Below are 20,193 nucleotides of genomic sequence, written 5' to 3' on the forward strand. Positions count from 1 at the left end.
ACAGAAAGTCATGACAATCACTAATCTAACGTAGAAATATAGATTTGAGCCAATGCAGAAATTAATAAATCTAATTAAATTTCTATAACAGTCTCTGATATCACAAATGTTTTTGTTATGTATAGACTACAACCTCTAACAAACATTGGTGTTTGACAGACATTACTCAATCCGATACCGGGAAAAGGGAGAGTCTGCACGTTGGGATTACAAGCAAATAAACACAAGACGAGCCTTGATCGACAAACTGAATCCCGACGCCATGTATGAATTTTCTGTTCGTATTTCCCAAGGAGAACAAGAAGGCCAATGGAGTTCTTCAGTTTTTCAAAGGACTCCTGCATCTGGTATATGTAGCTTTTATGTGTTTGAAAGAAAAAAATATAGGTGTCTATTAGAGATGAGCGAACACTAAAATGTTCGAGGTTCGAAATTCGATTCGAACAGCCGCTCACTGTTCGAGTGTTCGAATGGGTTTCGAACCCCATTATAGTCTATGGGGAACATAAACTCGTTAAGGGGGAAACCCAAATTCGTGTCTGGAGGGTCACCAAGTCCACTATGACACCCCAGGAAATGATACCAACACCCTGGAATGACACTGGGACAGCAGGGGAAGCATGTCTGGGGGCATAAAAGTCACTTTATTTCATGGAAATCCCTGTCAGTTTGCGATTTTCGCAAGCTAACTTTTCCCCATAGAAATGCATTGGCCAGTGCTGATTGGCCAGAGTACGGAACTCGACCAATCAGCGCTGGCTCTGCTGGAGGAGGCGGAGTCTAAGATCGCTCCACACCAGTCTCCATTCAGGTCCGACCTTAGACTCCGCCTCCTCCGGCAGAGCCAGCGCTGATTGGCCGAAGGCTGGCCAATGCATTCCTATGCGAATGCAGACTTAGCAGTGCTGAGTCAGTTTTGCTCAACTACACATCTGATGCACACTCGGCACTGCTACATCAGATGTAGCAATCTGATGTAGCAGAGCCGAGGGTGCACTAGAACCCCTGTGCAAACTCAGTTCACGCTAATAGAATGCATTGGCCAGCGCTGATTGGCCAATGCATTCTATTAGCCCGATGAAGTAGAGCTGAATGTGTGTGCTAAGCACACACATTCAGCACTGCTTCATCACGCCAATACAATGCATTAGCCAGTGCTGATTGGCCAGAGTACGGAATTCGGCCAATCAGCGCTGGCCAATGCATTCTATTAGCCCGATGAAGTAGAGCTGAATGTGTGTGCTAAGCACACACATTCAGCACTGCTTCATCACGCCAATACAATGCATTAGCCAGTGCTGATTGGCCAGAGTACGGAATTCGGCCAATCAGCGCTGGCTCTGCTGGAGGAGGCGGAGTCTAAGATCGCTCCACACCAGTCTCCATTCAGGTCCGACCTTAGACTCCGCCTCCTCCGGCAGAGCCAGCGCTGATTGGCCGAAGGCTGGCCAATGCATTCCTATGCGAATGCAGACTTAGCAGTGCTGAGTCAGTTTTGCTCAACTACACATCTGATGCACACTCGGCACTGCTACATCAGATGTAGCAATCTGATGTAGCAGAGCCGAGGGTGCACTAGAACCCCTGTGCAAACTCAGTTCACGCTAATAGAATGCATTGGCCAGCGCTGATTGGCCAATGCATTCTATTAGCCCGATGAAGTAGAGCTGAATGTGTGTGCTAAGCACACTCATTCAGCACTGCTTCATCACGCCAATACAATGCATTAGCCAGTGCTGATTGGCCAGAGTACGGAATTCGGCCAATCAGCGCTGGCTCTGCTGGAGGAGGCGGAGTCTAAGGTCGGACCTGAATGGAGACTGGTGTGGAGCGATCTTAGACTCCGCCTCCTCCAGCAGAGCCAGCGCTGATTGGCCGAATTCCGTACTCTGGCCAATCAGCACTGGCTAATGCATTGTATTGGCGTGATGAAGCAGTGCTGAATGTGTGTGCTTAGCACACACATTCAGCTCTACTTCATCGGGCTAATAGAATGCATTGGCCAATCAGCGCTGGCCAATACATTCTATTAGCGTGAACTGAGTTTGCACAGGGGTTCTAGTGCACCCTCGGGTCTGCTACATCAGATTGCTACATCTGATGTAGCAGTGCCGAGTGTGCATCAGATGTGTAGTTGAGCAAAACTGACTCAGCACTGCTAAGTCTGCATTCGCATAGGAATGCATTGGCCAGCCTTCGGCCAATCAGCGCTGGCTCTGCCGGAGGAGGCGGAGTCTAAGGTCGGACCTGAATGGAGACTGGTGTGGAGCGATCTTAGACTCCGCCTCCTCCAGCAGAGCCAGCGCTGATTGGTCGAGTTCCGTACTCTGGCCAATCAGCGCTGGCCAATGCATTCTATTAGCCCGATGAAGTAGAGCTGAATGTGTGTGCTTAGCACACACATTCAGCTCTACTTCATCAGGCTAATAGAATACATTGGCCAATCAGCGCTGGCCAATGCATTCTATTAGCCCGATGAAGTAGAGCTGAATGTGTGTGCTAAGCACACTCATTCAGCACTGCTTCATCACGCCAATACAATGCATTAGCCAGTGCTGATTGGCCAGAGTACGGAATTCGGCCAATCAGCGCTGGCTCTGCTGGAGGAGGCGGAGTCTAAGGTCGGACCTGAATGGAGACTGGTGTGGAGCGATCTTAGACTCCGCCTCCTCCAGCAGAGCCAGCGCTGATTGGTCGAGTTCCGTACTCTGGCCAATCAGCGCTGGCCAATGCATTGTATTGGCGTGATGAAGCAGTGCTGAATGTGTGTGCTTAGCACACACATTCAGCTCTACTTCATCAGGCTAATAGAATACATTGGCCAATCAGCGCTGGCCAATGCATTCTATTAGCTTGATGAGGCAGAGTGTGCACAAGGGTTCAAGCGCACCCTCGGCTCTGATGTAGCAGAGCTGAGGGTGCACAAGGGTTCAAGTGCACCCTCGGCTCTCCTACATCAGAGCCGAGGGTGCGCTTGAACCCTTGTGCAGCCTCGGCTCTGCTACATCAGAGCCGAGGGTGCGCTTAAACCCTTGTGCACACTCTGCTTCATCAAGCTAATAGAATGCATTGGCCAGCACTGATTGGCCAGAGTACGGAATTCGGCCAATCAGCGCTGGCCAATGCATCCCTATGGGAAAAAGTTTATCTCACAAAAATCACAATTACACACCCGATAGAGCCCCAAAAAGTTATTTTTAATAACATTCCCCCCTAAATAAAGGTTATCCCTAGCTATCCCTGCCTGTACAGCTATCCCTGTCTCATAGTCACAAAGTTCACATTCTCATATGACCCGGATTTGAAATCCACTATTCGTCTAAAATGGAGGTCACCTGATTTCGGCAGCCAATGACTTTTTCCAATTTTTTTCAATGCCCCCAGTGTCGTAGTTCCTGTCCCACCTCCCCTGCGCTGTTATTGGTGCAAAAAAGGCGCCAGGGAAGGTGGGAGGGGAATCGAATTTTGGCGCACTTTACCACGTGGTGTTCGATTCGATTCGAACATGGCGAACACCCTGATATCCGATCGAACATGTGTTCGATAGAACACTGTTCGCTCATCTCTAGTGTCTATTGTTGAATGGAAAGTCCAATTTGTCATCCATTTCAATCATCTGTTGCAACAAACTGAAATTTTCTAGAATCATGGGGCAGAAAAACTAAAACTGCCTAACTTTTAGACTAGACAGTCTTAAGCTGCCCCAGATTCCCCAAAGAGTCTAATGCTGTTTGAAAATTTGGCATGTTCTTAGACTGTATAGTCTAAATTTACACCACTACCAAAATTTTAGCACCATTTCTGGCTCAGAGTTTAGCATTATTATGGGCTAGTTCAGACGTGGGGCGCCCGCGCGGGTTTTGACACAGAGAGAGACGCTTTGAGCCGCGTCTCTGTCTGGTCAAAACCTGCCTGCCACGACCATCGCGGTCGCGGCTTTCCCCTCCTATGTCGGCTCAAATGAACGAGCTGACATAGGAGGGTGCTGCCGCTAGGCGGAAGCCGCGGTCCAGCGCGCCGCGGCTTCCGCCTGAAGAAAGGACATGTCACTTCTTTTCTCCGCTAGCAGCAGCCTGCTGTTAGTGGAAAAAAGAAGCCCGGCGGTCTGAATAGACCACCATTGTAAAGGGGCAGATTTTGAAGCGAAATCCACAGTCAAAATCCGCCCCTTTGTTCACGTGTGAACGAGCCCTAAGTCACACCCCTTTCAATGGTCCTGCTGACATGACATTTCACAAACACGTAGAAAGTGAGGTATAAAGCAAGTACACCAGTGTTTTGGTGCAAATTCTGCCAATTTTATTAGTTTAACCGTCCCAATTTGTGGGCAGATGTAGTCACGCATTACTAAACTGACAGACCATCTTTGATAATGTTATTACTTCTACATTCACTAGACTAGGGTTGAGTGAATACTTTAATATTCCGTATTGTGAGATATAAAGTGTCATTTTTTCCAGCCAACTGTTTTACCAATGTATTTGATTTCCAAAGCTCCAACAAGTGCACCTGAGAACCTTTATGTGGAACCACTGAGAGGCAAGCCTACGTCTGTGAGGGTAATGTGGGACGAACTCAATGACAATGCTGGCAAAATAAAAGGTGATTACAAGTCTGTTATCTTATAGTCAGTATATAGCTATAGGATTGATCTATTTTAGTAATAATTGGTTTTGTTTCTTTCAATTTGTGACATTTTCTAATAATACCACTATATTCCCTACATTTGAATATGCATCGATATGTGTCCATCTTTTCCGGCCATGGATACATACATGACCTACCATTCCTTTCATCTTCAGAAGCCAAAGCCATTTTTGTCATAAATAAATCTGATAAAAACTAGTTTATTGATTCACCCTGTATTAAAGGGGGGCTATGTTTGCTTCATATTATCTAATATCTTGTGGAAAGGGGGTAACTTGGATTAACCGGGATTATCCTTTAACTCAACATCAAATGTTATTCATGCAGATCTTTCTAAATAGCAGCTAAATATTCTCTAAAAAAAGTTATTGCACATCATTCTACATTACATATGAAATGTTAGGCATAAAGATGGTCTTTCACCTTACCCTTTCAATGAACATTTGAATTTAAGGTTAAACACAAGTGGACAAAATTGTTGTTACCCTTGTTTAATGAAAGAAAACCCCATAATGGTCACAGAAATAACTGGAATTTGCCAAACTACATGTTGACTGTTGACTAGTATAAATCTTCTGGGAGAATGTCCTATGCACAGACGAGACAAAAATCAAACTTTTTGGCAAGACACATCAGCTCTATGTTCACAGGTGGAAAAATGAAGAATATCTTGAGAAGAACAATGTCCTTGCTATGAAACATGGAGGAGGCTCTGTTATGTTCTGGGGCTGCTTTGCTGCATCTGGCGCAGGATGTCTTGAATCTGTGCAGGGTACAATGAAAACTCAAGACTATCGAGGGATTGTATAGAGAAATGTGCTGCCCAGTGTTAGAAAGCTTTGTCTCAGTCGGCAGGTCATAGGTCTTGCAATGACCCAAAACACACATAGCTAAAAACGCACAAGAATGGCTAAGAGGAAAACATTGGACTATTCTGAAGAGGCCCTCTATGAGCCCTGACCTAAATCCTATTGAGCATCTTTGGAAGGAGCTGAAACATGCCGCCTGGAAAAGGTACCCTTCAACCCCGAGACAACTGGAGCAGTTTGGTGATGAGGAATGACCAAAATACCTGTTAGGAGGTGCAGAAGTCTCATTGACAGTTACAGGAATCGTTTGATTGCAGCGATTGCCTCAAAAGGTTGTGCAACAAAATATAAAGTTACGGGAACCATCATTTCTGTCCAGGCCTGTTTCATCAGTTTTTTTTTTTTAAATTCTATTGAAGCAAAAAGCAATGTCTGACTTTCATTTGTTCATTTTCAAAGATTTTTTATTTATTATTACTAGAGAGGAGCGAGTACTATTCGAAACTCCCGTTTTGAATAGCACACACCCATAGGAATGAATGAATGCAGCCGGCACGCAGGGAGATTCATTCCTATGGGTGCGTGCTATTTGAAATGGCCGTTTCGAATAGTGCTCGCTCATCTCTAATTATTACTTTTGTCAGATTCAAGTTATTTTTGTGAGCATTGTTGGTTTTTCTTTCATTAAACGAGGGGTACCAACAATTTTGCCCATGTTTGTATATTCACACACATTAGAAATCTGATTCATGTATGTGAATGGATTGTTTCACTGGAAGATAACTGGTACAGTCATAGAATATTTTTTTACCAGAAATCTATACTCTAAGCACTGCTACTCTATTCATTGAGGGTTTCCAAATCAGTTTTAGGAACGAGTAGACTGTCTTATTGCTTTGTTCATTCTCTAAGTCGGCTCTAAATTTTGAACTTATAAAGTACTATCTGAGTAGTTGAAGAATTTCTGTCTTCAGGCAAATAAACAAGTGCTTTAGCATAGTTCACATAAGTTACATTTCTCAGTTGTCATAATAGACGTTGGCTTGCTGCTTTTTATAGCCTGATTGTGTAATTGTTTTTATGTGTCAAAGCTCTTCTGAGACGTTATTTATTATACCTGTTACAAACCCATGTAAGGTATAGACAAATATGCTTACTCTGTAATATCGCATAGAACAATTGTTAATATTTTCATTCTGTACAGAATATATTGTGTCATATGCTCCTGCAATGAAGCCATTTGGAGGCAAATCCATACCATATTCTGGGACAACCACATCTGCCATAGTTGATGATCTGCAGCCTGGTGAGCGCTACATTTTCAAGATACGAGCAGCGAACAGGAGAGGCCAGGGCCCTCAGTCTAAGGCTTTTACAGTCACCTTACCCATGAGTAAGTACTCAGCTTTATTAGAATTACCCATCTGCTCACTGTTACTTAATAGATTTATTGTCCTCATTTGATTCCAGAGCGGTTGCAAAACCTATGCCTTGTAGACACAGAGCGAATTTTATAGCTCATAAAACATAAAATCAATTAATGTCTGTGTAATAATACGTGTTGTTAGGTTTATAGCTAGTACGGTAACAATATAATTTAGTCTATTTCTTCTTTACTAGTAATTTGTGTTTTGCATATAAATCGTGGAGTGCTGTATGTGTATACGCCTTTATTGAATGACTGGGTGCATATATTCAGAGCCAAATCTGATATGGCGGTATATTATAGAGGAAAGTACCTTGGGTTATCAAATTAAAAATTGTCAAAAGTCAGAAAGCTTTTGTAATGTTTTGTATACAAACATAAGCACTAGTTCAAGGTTAGAGGCACCGTATTTTTTACGTTTTAAGTGAAAAAATAATTCTGTTCTGCACTATAACTAAGTTAATGGACCCTCAACCAGCCTAGCAGGGCCCTGGTCTGTATTCACGAGGGGCTAGAAAACCTAAGAAACTGGAGGAGACTCTGGTTTAGTTACAATCCCTAGTCATGTTTCAAGATTCTCCAATGGTTTGGACAGGCCTCCAGTAGCAGCTATCTCTACAAGCTGACATCACATTTGTCTGCCAAGGCCTCGCAATTCTGTTATTGCAATTTACTGAAGCTTCATTTAGAAATAAGATAACCCCTTATACAGTCCTATGAAAAAGTTTGGGCACCCCTATTAATCTTAATCATTTTTAGTTCTAAATATTTTGGTGTTTGTAGCAGCCATTTCAGTTTGATATATCTAATAACTGATGGACACAGTAATATTTCAGGATTGAAATGAGGTTTATAGTACTAACAGAAAATGTGCAATATGCATTAAACCAAAATTTGACCGGTGCAAAAGTATGGGCACCTCAACAGAAAAGTGACATTAATATTTAGTAGATCCTCCTTTTGCAAAGATAACAGCCTCTAGTCGCTTCCTGTAGCTTTTAATCAGTTCCTGGATCCTGGATGAAGGTATTTTGGACCATTCCTCTTTACAAAACAATTCAAGTTCAGTTAAGTTTGATGGTCGCAGAGCATGGACAGTCCGTTCTCGAATGATCTGAAAACAAAGATTGTTCAACATAGTTGTTCAGGGGAAGGATACAAAAAGTTGTCTCAGAGATTTAACCTGTCAGTTTCCACTGTGAGGAACATAGTAAGGAAATGGAAGACCACAGGGACAGTTCTTGTTAAGCCCAGAAGTGGCAGGCCAAGAAAAATATCAGAAAGGCAGAGAAGAAGAATGGTGAGAACAGTCAAGGACAATCCACAGACCACCTCCAAAGAGCTGCAGCGTCATCTTGCTGCAGATGGTTTCACTGTGCATCGGTCAACAATACAGCGCACTTTGCACAAGGAGAAGCTGTATGGGAGAGTGATGAGAAAGAAGCCGTTTCTGCAAGCACGCCACAAACAGAGTCGCCTGAGGTATGCAAAAGCACATTTGGACAAGCCAACTTCATTTTGGAAGAAGGTCCTTTGGACTGATGAATCAAGATTGAGTTGTTTGGTCATACAAAAAGGCGTTATGCATGGAGTCCATAAAAACAGCATTCCAAGAAAAACACTTGCTACCCACTGTAAAATTTGGTGGAGGTTCCATCATGCTTTGGGGCTGTGTGGCCAATGCCGGTACCGGGAATCTTGTTAAAGTTGAGGGTCGCATGGATTCCACTCAGTATCAGCAGATTCTTGAGAATAATGTTCAAGAATCAGTGACGAAGTTGAAGTTACGCCGGGGATGGATATTTCAGCAAGACAATGATCCAAAACACCGCTCCAAATCGACTCAGGCATGCATGCAGAGGAACAATTACAATGTTCTGGAATGGCCATCCCAGTCCCCAGACCTGAATATCATTGAACATCTATGGGATGATTTGAAGCGGGCTGTCCATGCCCGGCGACCATCAAACTTAACTGAACTTAAATCGTTTTGTAAAGTGGAATGGTCCAAAATACCTTCATCCAGGATCCAGGAACTGAATAAAATCTACAGGAAGCGACTAGAGGCTGTTATCTTTGCAAAAGGAGGATCTACTAAATATTAATGTCACTTTTCTGTTGAGGTGCCCATACTTTTGCACAGGTCAAATTTTGGTTTAATGCATATTGCACATTTTCTGTTAGTACAATAAACCTCATTTCAATCCTGAAATATTACTGTGTCCATCAGTTATTAGATATATCAAACTGAAATGGCTGCTGCAAACACCAAAATATTTAGAACTAAAAATGATTAAGATTAATAGGGGTGCCCAAACTTTTTCATAGGACTGTACTTGTTTGCTCGTAAGACTTCCTCAAAATTAGCTAATCCAAGCCATGATTTAATTCAATTATTCCATTATAATATATTGTAATAGATGCTCTTTAATGTGAATCTCTCATGATCTCTAAGAAGTATCTATAATATGGCGATATGCTTCAGCGGGTGCAGGTCACCGTTAAAATGTCAGTTCTTTAGATCTTACTTATTAGTTCCTTCAAGAATAATGTTGCCCATCAGCTTGTAGTTATGAGATAGACTTCAAATTTGTGCCATTACATTGCACACATTGTAGTCTGCAAGCTGCCACTCGCAACATTTGCCATTTTCATGTCTTGGGCTAAAAGTTGCAGGAGACTAGTTATCTTTGTTACTAATTACTAGTTACCCTTGCTAAGCAGATTACATTGTTTTGTAGGATGTTTTCATATCTTAAACTGTTCTAGATTTATGATAATGATATATGTTATGATAATATGATAATAAGACCATTTTTTCCTTTAAGATCTATTTATCATAACTGTCTTGTCTATATCAGGGGTCTCAAACTCAACTGTGGCCCTCGGGACGATAGTTTGCAGCCCCCGGTGGGCGCCGAGTGTTTAACTATAGCGGCCACCGGGGAGTCAGGCGGCCGCAATAGCTGCTGGGTGTCTACCATCACAGGAGACACCCAGCACTAATGCCTAGTGCCTGCACCGATCGGAGGCATTAACCCCTCAGGCACCTAGGCCATTTTGCCGGTGATCGCCGACATCACGTTGGCATGACATCCGGGAGCCTTGTAAAGGTTCCCTGGCTGGTCTGCAGTGTAGTTGAATACTGTGAAATACTGTTAGGTATCACCGTATCTGAAAAAGCCTGCTCTACAAATCTATATAAATATTTTTCCTGTACAGTAAACACTGTAGTGGGAGAATAAAGTCAAAAACTGTTTTGCCTCTGATAAAAATTTGAATCAAAAATGATCAAAGCAATAGCAATTCCCCAAAATGGTAGAACTAAAAAGTACACCCCGCCCCGCAAAAAAAAGACTCCCTATGTATCCCTGTACACGGAAGTATAAAAAAGTTACAGCTGTCAGAATATGGCGACTTTTAGAAAAAAAATTTTTTGGGAAAACCTGATGCCTCACCCAGACTCTACCTCTAGCGGCCCCCGGGTACATTGAGTTTGAGACTCCTGGTCTATATTCTATTACATTGTCTTTCATTTTCTTTCATTTGCTAGATTTGTTTGTTTATAGATATTTTCTATTTTCTATTTTAATGCAACTTTTCCTTTCTTGATTAATCAAAAAATTCTAATTTTATGAAAGTGCTTATCGATATAAAATATTACTAAAATGTCTGTGCTTTTGTAGGTTCTTCTTCAGGGAAGAATCTTTATCATCAGTCACATAGAGAGGCAATTTCTACAAGAGAAAAAAATCCTGATAATGTAATTTCTTCTGAAGAAGAATCTTTCCCTAAGACCAATTCTAGAAAGCAAGAAGTCAACTCTAATTCTGCTGAAGAGACTGACGACATGGAAACCACAACATTAATACCTATAATTTCAACACCAAGCCCGAGAAGACCAATTCGTCCAATGTTAAATAATCGTTTTAACTCGAACAATGGCAGGAGACTGATAAGGCCAAATTCATTAAATGTTGGACGCAGAATAATTGAACGTAGACCTGCACCTACAGTAGTAATAGATGACAATGAAACTGAGGATTCAGAAAATGTTGAGTCAGATAACAAAGACACCAAAGAAGAGGAACATATTTCTAAGATTAACAAAGAAATATCTAATGAAAGCAGAGAGATTGTGAATGCAGAGATTGACGACTTGCAAAGAAAACATAATGGACATGAAGATAGCATTCATGATCTAGGACAAAGCAAATCTACTGTACAAATATCTGATCCGGCAAGAAAAAGGCCAACACCTGTAAATAATAGAAGGAAGCCTTCTGTCATCCCATCTACTAATTTAGCAAAATTGCCTACACACCATAAGACTCCTTATACTCAGTTAAGTGAGAATGAAGAAGAAAGGGAAGAAAGTGATAAAGAACACTCTAGTCCACTTCCATCTCCTAAAGGTGATATAGGTCAAGTATTTTCTTCTCTCCCTGTGAATAAGGAGACATCCTTAACTACTCATGATTCTGCCAATAAATTTCGCAAGGACTCAGATACAGACATGCTTGACTCCAAAACTAAAAATTTCAATGGTCATAGCTCCTTAAAAAATTCAGGTCAAACAACTAGAAAACAGACAGCAGTAAGAGGTGCTGTAAGAGCAATTTCTACAACAACTGTTCCTCCAACTACTGCAACCACCACTACTACTACTACTACTACAACTACTATGACTACTACAGTTCCTACTACAACTACTACTGAAGCGAAATTACCAAGTAAGATAAATAGACCAAACATAGTAACCACCCATAAAAATGAAGACTTGTCCAAAAAACAGCAAAACACCCCATCATTGTCTGGAAGATCTGCTGTATCTCTACTAGATTACTACAGAAGAAGAAGTTCTCAGGTCAAAAACAATGTTGGAACCAAAATAACGTCTAATGGGAAAATAAGGTTTCAGCCAGAGACAACTACTCAAACTACTACATCAACTACAGTTATGCCAACCACTATAACTCCTAAGGTTGCAAAGAATAGTGATCAAGGAAAATTACTAGATATGTCTGCTAGGAAAGAAGATCATCTCTTAGGTTCATCTGAACTGCCTTCCAAATCCAGGTCAAACCAAGAGATAGACATAAAAAATTCAGAAGAAATTACTTCTGCTAGTCAAATATCCAAGAAAGTTGACAAGAAGATACCTGCAATATCCAAGCAAAAGCCAGGAACTCAAAATATGCCAGTCAAAAAGAACACGGTTGGTATAAAATCTGAGTCTCGGCCAGGAGTAATAACATCAACATCTAAAGGAGATGAAATGCCATCTGTTCCCTCACTTTCCTATAGTGAAAAGAAAAGTAATTCTTACAAAGAACATGTAGGCAATCCTGAAGAAAAAAAAAGTTCTAATTTAGCTCTCTACTCTAAACCAACAACAGAATCTCATGAATCTTTGGTGCAATCACATGATAATTTTGATACAGAGGAAGACAACGATAGTCAACACCGGTCAAAAATTTCTACACCTGGCAGAGAGTCTCTTTCTCTTTCTAGAACAATGCATAATTCAAAATCAAGACCGATGTATAGGACCCCAGGAAGTATCATGCAAGAGAATGAAAAAAAATTGAGCAAAGTTCATGTTCCTGCATACTCAGCAAAGTCTGATATTTCAACTGTAGACACAAGAGAGGAACCTTCAAAACAGCCTTCACCTGAAAAAGTGGAAAATCCCACACTGCCTGCAAAGACAAGATTGTCTTCATATTCTAATATCCGTTACCTTAAAAACAGATATAGAAATGGGAATGGTAATAATAACAGACAGTCTCTGGAAACATCTATAACAAAGCTGGATGATGAAGAGGCATTACATGCTCCCCCTACCTTAAAAGAAAATAGTCATAAGTCTTCCCCCGTTTCTTCATCTTATTCAAACTCTCCCCGATATGCTTTACTAAGGAAAGCAACTACAACTGTCTCTCCAACAACAAGTCGACCTCACAGCACCACCAGAGCTTCACCTTACCGTCTACTTCCATCAATATCTCGTCACCTACAATATGGCAGATCATCAGTTCATAGAACTACAAATCCACCAACTACAACACCTGCACGCACTGAGTCTCCAACCTATCATCCTTCAATACTACGACAAAGAATGCTTAATTCAAGATTAGGATCTCCATCACGAAGGCAATTTACAAGACCCGTCCAAAGACAAGGTAACAAACCCTTTCCTTATACCTACATCATTTTAAGTACATCCTGTATATTTATATACTCACAGTTCTTACTATTAGAGATGAGCGAACACTAAAATGTTCGGGGTTCGAAATCCGATTCGAACAGCCGCACACTGTTCGACTGTTTGAATGGGTTTCGAACCCCATTATAGTCTATGGGGGGAGGAATGCTAGTTTCAGGGGTACGCAACATTCGATCAAATTCTACTTACCAAGTCCATGAGTGAGGGTCGGGCTGGATTCTTCTCCCTGCGCAGCATCCCCGCGTCCTCTTCTGGCCTTGAATTCACTCTGCTAGGCATCGGGCCTGGGCAGAGCCGACTGCGCATACCCGCACTACAAGCGGACATGCGCAGTCAGCTCTGCCCAGGCCCGATGCCTGGCAGAGTGAATTCAGAGCCGGAAGAGGACGCAGGGAAGCTGTGCAGGGAGAAGACTTCTAAAGGTCAGAGAAGAACCAGCGTTGATTGGCAATGTATAGCATTCTGCCAATCAACGCTGGTTCTGCATCGAATCTTAACTTCGAACAGGTAGTAGTACTTAATCGAATACGAGTATTTCGAATACCGTAGTATTCGATCGAACACCTACTCGATCGAGTACTACTCGCTCATCTCTACTTACTATATCTGATACATTTTCTTTGTACACTCATTGAAAAACATCCGATCCATGCACACCAAGAAGAAGTTGTTGGAATTGAATGAAAGCTTATATGTCTGAAAGTAATGATGATATATGTGTAAGTGTTTACAATATGAGAGTGAAAGGATATGTTTAATGGAGAAAACGCTTCAATTGGAAGGAAGTTCTAGTCCCATGTTGGACTGCCTTTAGTGGCTTGGTATATGGTTGAGATATAGTTTGGTCATTGTAGCATACAGATACACATGTTATAGTCAGATGGGCATAGACATTCCTGGGAAACCCTTGCTGTGTGTGCAAGAATTATTCTACTGAAAAATTCCAGTTGGAAACCCTGCCATGAAAGGCAAAACATGTGGCAGCAGGATGGACAGATAGCATATTGTTCAAAGATGTAACATCTGAAGTAGAAAAATGATTTAAAGTACAAGACGACTGACTGCTTAATCTAGATATTATGGATAAAAATAAACCGGAGATGAACCTCAATAAACTATCAGTCTATAGCTATAGAATTTTCTTTCAGGACACAGGGGTTAAATGGGTTTTATGGATCTTAGTGATTGATAACTTATCTGTAGGATATTTGTGATTGGTGAGGGTTTAACACCCAGGTTATCCACAGATGAGGTGTTTGAAAAGGCTGCAATGTGGTCTCTTCCCTGTGCCAATGACATTACATTCATCAGTCACGTTGCACAACAGCAGGCCAGTACCAATTAAGTAAATGGGGCTGAGTTTCAACACTAAGCAAAGCCCCTATGTACTGTTCTGTCCTGGGTCTGGGGCTCCATCACTGATGTATTTATGAACTATCCTAAAGATAGGGCATACATATGTAAGGAAAGAAAAGGTAAAATCCAGCGTCCACAGGAAGGATCCACATGCATTCACAGATAAATGTAAAATATAGCCTTTATTTCATCTTGATAAAAAGTTACAGCATAACTGGTAGACTGAACTATGTCATGTAGGAGCAGCTACGCGTTTCAGGACTAAGTTCATCCCTTCCTCATTACTAGCACTAATAAAAAAAGATTTTCTCTGGAAAACCCCTTTAACTGAAGAATTTCTGTGATCTTTTTGAATGAATTTATTTTTACAATGTTCTTTTAATGGTAATGTCATCTAATTAGTGTTAGGAGATCAAATCTTTCAGGAATCAGGTTAGTACATCACATACAGTAGTAGCAATAGTTACGAATATAATGTAATATCTTTTAGAATCGGATAAATATCATTTAACCATATAATGGTTGTAGGTAATGACATTGCTGAGAACACCTCTGCTAATACAGCAACAGCTAGTTTTACTTGAGGCACAGCATGCAAGCATAACTGGACCAGTCCTTAGCATCTGCCAATGTAACCATTTAAAGGGGAGGTTTATGTTCATACAGTACATAGCTAGAAATGTGTTTCTGGGTAAGTATGCGCAGAACTTTACAAATGTAACATTTTATTTTCAATCTGTGAATTTGTAAATGAATTAGAAAAGTGTTTTTTTTTTTTTTAACTAAAATGTACAATACATTCCAATTCAACTTCTTTAGATACCAAGAGTGAGTTTACCAGCCTGTGGTAATGGCTCACAGGGAGTGTATTAGTGTAAGTGTGCGTGAAGGGGGAATTTCTTTAGTTAATCAAAATTTCATGACTGTAATTTTTTTCCTTATGTATATATTATGAAATTATTGTGCCTATTTTCCAGGTAATGGCGGAACACCAAATCTGCCTTCAAGGTTTAGTTCTAATGGGAACACACCGTCTTCAAACACTGGGAGCTTTAATGGACAGAGAATGATTTATGGTCCTGAAGGAACAAAGTGGGTAGGGCAACCTTCTTTATAAATTTATACTCAGGATGAATAGTACTGATACAATCATGGCCCAATTTAAGGCCCACTTATTTATGTATTTAGTGACAAGTCTCATTATAAACTTCACAATGTGCACAAAATGGTATGGTTGTCTAAGAACCTGGAGGACAAAAATGTCCAAGCCTTAAGTATTGGTTACCCAGCTATTGGATAGAAGATACATGCTAGATCAGTGGGGACCTTCTGTCCCCCAATAATGGCTGGAATGGTTGATCCCAGTCACATGACTACAATTAGGAGGAATTTGAATGGAACAGTGTGTAAGCATGTGCCCAGCCATTATACAAGTCTACCATTGAGTGCTAAGTCATTCAGAGCCCATTTATTAGGATTGACTAGCTATCAACATATACATGATAAATGCTTATATGTTCACTAAGGGGACAGTCACACAACAGTTGTTAATGTCCGTTGCTGTCTTCTGTCATAGGATGACAGCAATGGACATTAAGCTGTTGCAGGGAATGGTCACTGACCGATTCTATGGCCATTCCCATTGACACTAATGTACACAACATGATGGAAGCTATCTTCCGTCATTTTTGTTTACTTTTGTAGTGGAAGATAAAGTTGTGCATGCAAGACTAACAACGGTAGTGTGAATGCCCCCTAACATTTTAATGATCTTTATGTATAAATCAATAGTGCATGTAAATATAAATATCTGCTGAATTATATCTCAAAATAGAAGTCTTTTGTGAGGCAAAAGGGAGGAGTCACCAGGAGCAGAATAGAGAGAGACACAGAGATTATAAGCAGCTAAATAGGAAACGTTCTACTAAGCCCAAGTACTTTGTTCACATCAGTACAGGTTAAGGTGATCCTGCTGCAACTGAGTATGAGGGACAGAATGATGGAGCACATTTTGCTGTACTTTCTGTGTCCTGCTTGATGTTGCGGCAGATGCTTTGGTTGATTCAGCCATTGAGTTGCAGCTTGATAACGCCGTGATGGAAAGCTGTGATGGAATGCTGATACTCTGCACTGGCATTCTGCTGCGGGCATCCCACTGCTAGAAAATGTAGAGGTATTCCTCTTCATTTGCCAATGTATGAACTGGCCCTAAAGGCTTAAATACCTTTTCTAAATGGATGTGAGTAATATTTTTAAGGTGCTTTGGGAATATGTCCTATGTATGCAATAGAATTTTTTTTTTATTGTACTCTCAATATATAGTAACAGAAATAACAGTGTAAAAACACTGATGTAATTTATTTCTGATAAGGGCTCGTTCACATCTGCGTTGCCCTCTCCGTTGTGCAGGTTTCCGTTTCCTGCATAAAACAGAGCAGGAGACGGAAACCTGCAGGAGTCTTTCTCACCCATTCATTTGAATGGGTGAGAGAGATGTCCGGCCGTGAGCGGCGGTGAGCGTTTTGCGCTCTCCACCGCAAAACCAGGTTTTTTAATCCGGACACAGAGTCGGACATGCAGTACTCTGTGTCCGGATTAAAAAATCCGGTTTCACGGCGGAGAGCATGAAACGCTCACCGCTGCTCACGGCCGGACCCGGTCTGTGCTTTCCGTCTTCTGGCATGCAGAAGACGGAAAGCACAGAACGGAAAGTAGAATGCAGGTGTGAACCTAGCGTAAGGCTTCAAGCTTTACTCAAGTTTTCCTTTTAACTACTAAATATTACATTTAATATTAATACAATATTTATAATAAAATAATATTATAATATTTAATATTAATATTAAATATTATTTTATAATAATACGTTTCTGTTTTTTATAACAAATGTAACAAACGGAAATGGGCAAATTCTTTTACATCATTTTAAAGAGAAGGAAAAGTAAATGCATATGTACGGTATGAACTTTTATCTCATAATTCGATGCCTCATCAGTCTTGAATTGTATTACAAGTTTCTGTTTCCAGGAATTTTCATACCAAAGGCATTGATGGCACATTGGTAGCATATGTTATCATTGTATGATTGGTAACAGCCCCTTTGGCTAACACATCACCATTCATGACTAAGCACTATACTGAAAATTGCAATGCAGCCACATTCTCGTGAATAGGATTATGTAGAAGCTTCTAAACATGGACTCCGGAAGTGATGCTGTTTGGGCAAAACACCAAAGGAGCATTTATGTTTTTAGCACATTGCAAACTTTTCCACTGGATCCTAAATTTTCTTTTATTCATTTATATAAATGCATATTGTATACCTTTTGTAAAGGTTCACATTTTCTCATCATCTAATGCACTTTAGAATATTTTATAAAAATCATATTAAAGTCAAAACTAGGATTATCATATTTATAATTGCTAAGTAGTCAGTGGCATAGCTATAGGGAAGGGGGGGGGTGCAGAGGTAGCAATCAGGGGACACCAACATCATACATAACACATGGTAAGTGGGGCTGCGTTACATATCTTGCATTGCCACCCAGGAGCTTCAAGTTATGCCTCTGGTAGCATCACTGCAGCATGTAGTTTTTGATAAATCGTATCCAATCCGATTTTTCTTTTTAGTGAAACATTTCTGGATATATCATTATTATTATTATTATTATTATTATTATTAATAATAATAATAATAATAATAATAATAATTACATGTCATTTATATAGCAGCAACATATTTCACAGACCTTTACAAATCATGAGGTTCATGTACAGACAACATGAGACATTGCAGTGTAATAAATCAATTCACACAATAGGAGTGAGGGCCCTGCTTGCAAGAGCTTACAATCTATGAGGTAGAGGGGGTGACATGCGATAAAAGGGTTTATAGAGTGGACCAGCCATTTTTTATGTAAAACGTTACTATATTTAAATACATTTTTATTTTAATAAAATTCAAAATAAATAAAGCTGTATCAGCTAGTCACAAGCCAGTGGCATTTATGGAAAGATCCAATCTGCCTGGGCATACAGGGTTATACTCCAGTAAAATAATGTGTGGGTGGGGGAAGGGGGGCATGAGCAGATGAAGGTTAGTTTTAGAGAGCATAAATATAAAGGTTTTTAGATTGGGAAATGTGATAGGCCTACCTGAAAAGATGTGTCTTTAGGATGTGCGGAAAACTGTAGAAATTGGAAGTTAATCTCATTGTCCAAGGTAGAGCATTCTAGAGAAGTGGTACAACCCAGGAGAAGTTTTGGAGCAGTGAGTGGGAGGTTTTGATAATAGAGGATATTAGTTTTAGGTCATTGCCTGAATAGAGAGCATTGGTTGGGCGGAGATGGGGGAGCAATGTAGAGAGATGCTGTACCATGAACATCATGTACATTAATGCAGCGTTTAACCCCTTCTTAATGGTGACAATTTTCATTTTTGACTCCCCCATCTTCCAAACCCCTTAGCTTTTTTATTTTCTGTTTACGAAGCCATTTTAAGGCTTAATAATTGGTATCATGTATTATTCTGTACAATGTACTGGGGCGCTGGAAAAAAAAACTGTACATTTGTGCTACTTTCTTTAAGGCTTTGTTTTTAAGGTGTGTACGCTGCAGCCAAAATGACATGCCACCTGTATTCTATATTTTGATACAATTCTGGCAATATCAAATTTATATACCGTAGTTTTATTTACATTTTAACCCCTTAACAAAAATCCCCAAATTTTCAAAAACTATTACTATTACAGCGAATGTCAGGAATGGGTTAAATTGATAGATGAGCTTGACTACCATATTCAGGTCATAGAGAGAAGAGTTTAGTGAGGGAAAACCGATTATGAGGGACTTACAGTAGTCAAGTCCAGAGTGAATTAGAGAAACAACAATAAGGGTTTTAGGCGTTTTTTTATGTGCGTTATATTGTTCTAATTGTGAATTAGAAAAAATATCCTCTGATTCATAACAAACTGCCCAAAATTTGGTATCATGCAAAAGGATTCTTTTAATATGCTCATAAAGGATGTCAGTAATAGTCAAAATGTAAAATACATTTAAGTGACATTCAAATTATGTTTTGATGTTTTTTTGTAGATTGGGAGCCCCATATAGGGATCACAATGTATATTTCTTTCCTATCAGTATGTCTTTGTAGAATGGGAGGAAATCCACGCAAACGTGGGGAGAACATACAAATGCCTTGCAGATGTTGTTACTGGCGGGATTCAAACCCAGGACTCCAGCGCTGCAGGGCTGCCGTGCTAACCACTGAGCCACCATGTTGCCCCCCATGTTTTGATGTTTTGATGTAGCAAAGTTTAACTTCACACTGAATTGAATGAGTAGATTTAAAGTTATATGCCCCAATATAATATAATAAATAGAGTTGTTTAAAGACACAAGTCAATCAAGTCCAACCTATAAACCGAGTTGATCCAACGGAAAACTATAAACCGTAGGAGGTTGATGCCAATTTCTTCCCAACTCCAAATCTAGCAATAGGACTAAGTCCCTGGATCAACCTCCTATCACAAAAAATTCCAGGAAAGAATATCCAAAATTTGTGGCAGTATCATATTCTCACTGCTCTTACTGTGACTCCCCACCTATTACTATAATGAAATCTTTTTCCCTGTAGACCTAGAGGATGCCCCCTTGTTGTTGTTAAAGGCCTTGGTATAAAGAGATCACTGGAACTGGAACTGTCCATTGATATATTTAACTTC

The 20,193-nt window shown here is 40.4% G+C and overlaps 1 protein-coding gene across 2 annotated transcripts in view; it reads left to right on the top strand.

Annotated features, from left to right (window-relative positions):
- FNDC1 (fibronectin type III domain containing 1) overlaps positions 1-20,193 on the top strand; it is a 150,041-nt gene that overhangs the window by 103,606 nt on the left and 26,242 nt on the right. For both annotated transcript variants that reach the window (XM_075267680.1, XM_075267681.1), the window contains exons 5-9: positions 160-347; positions 4,495-4,602; positions 6,661-6,849; positions 10,569-13,067; positions 15,445-15,563. In XM_075267680.1, the coding sequence (XP_075123781.1) occupies positions 160-347; positions 4,495-4,602; positions 6,661-6,849; positions 10,569-13,067; positions 15,445-15,563 (3,103 nt within the window). The remainder of the gene's footprint in view (positions 1-159; positions 348-4,494; positions 4,603-6,660; positions 6,850-10,568; positions 13,068-15,444; positions 15,564-20,193) is intronic.

This window comes from Leptodactylus fuscus, chromosome 3 (genome assembly GCF_031893055.1).
Source record: "Leptodactylus fuscus isolate aLepFus1 chromosome 3, aLepFus1.hap2, whole genome shotgun sequence".
NCBI classification, from domain to species: domain Eukaryota; kingdom Metazoa; phylum Chordata; class Amphibia; order Anura; family Leptodactylidae; genus Leptodactylus; species Leptodactylus fuscus.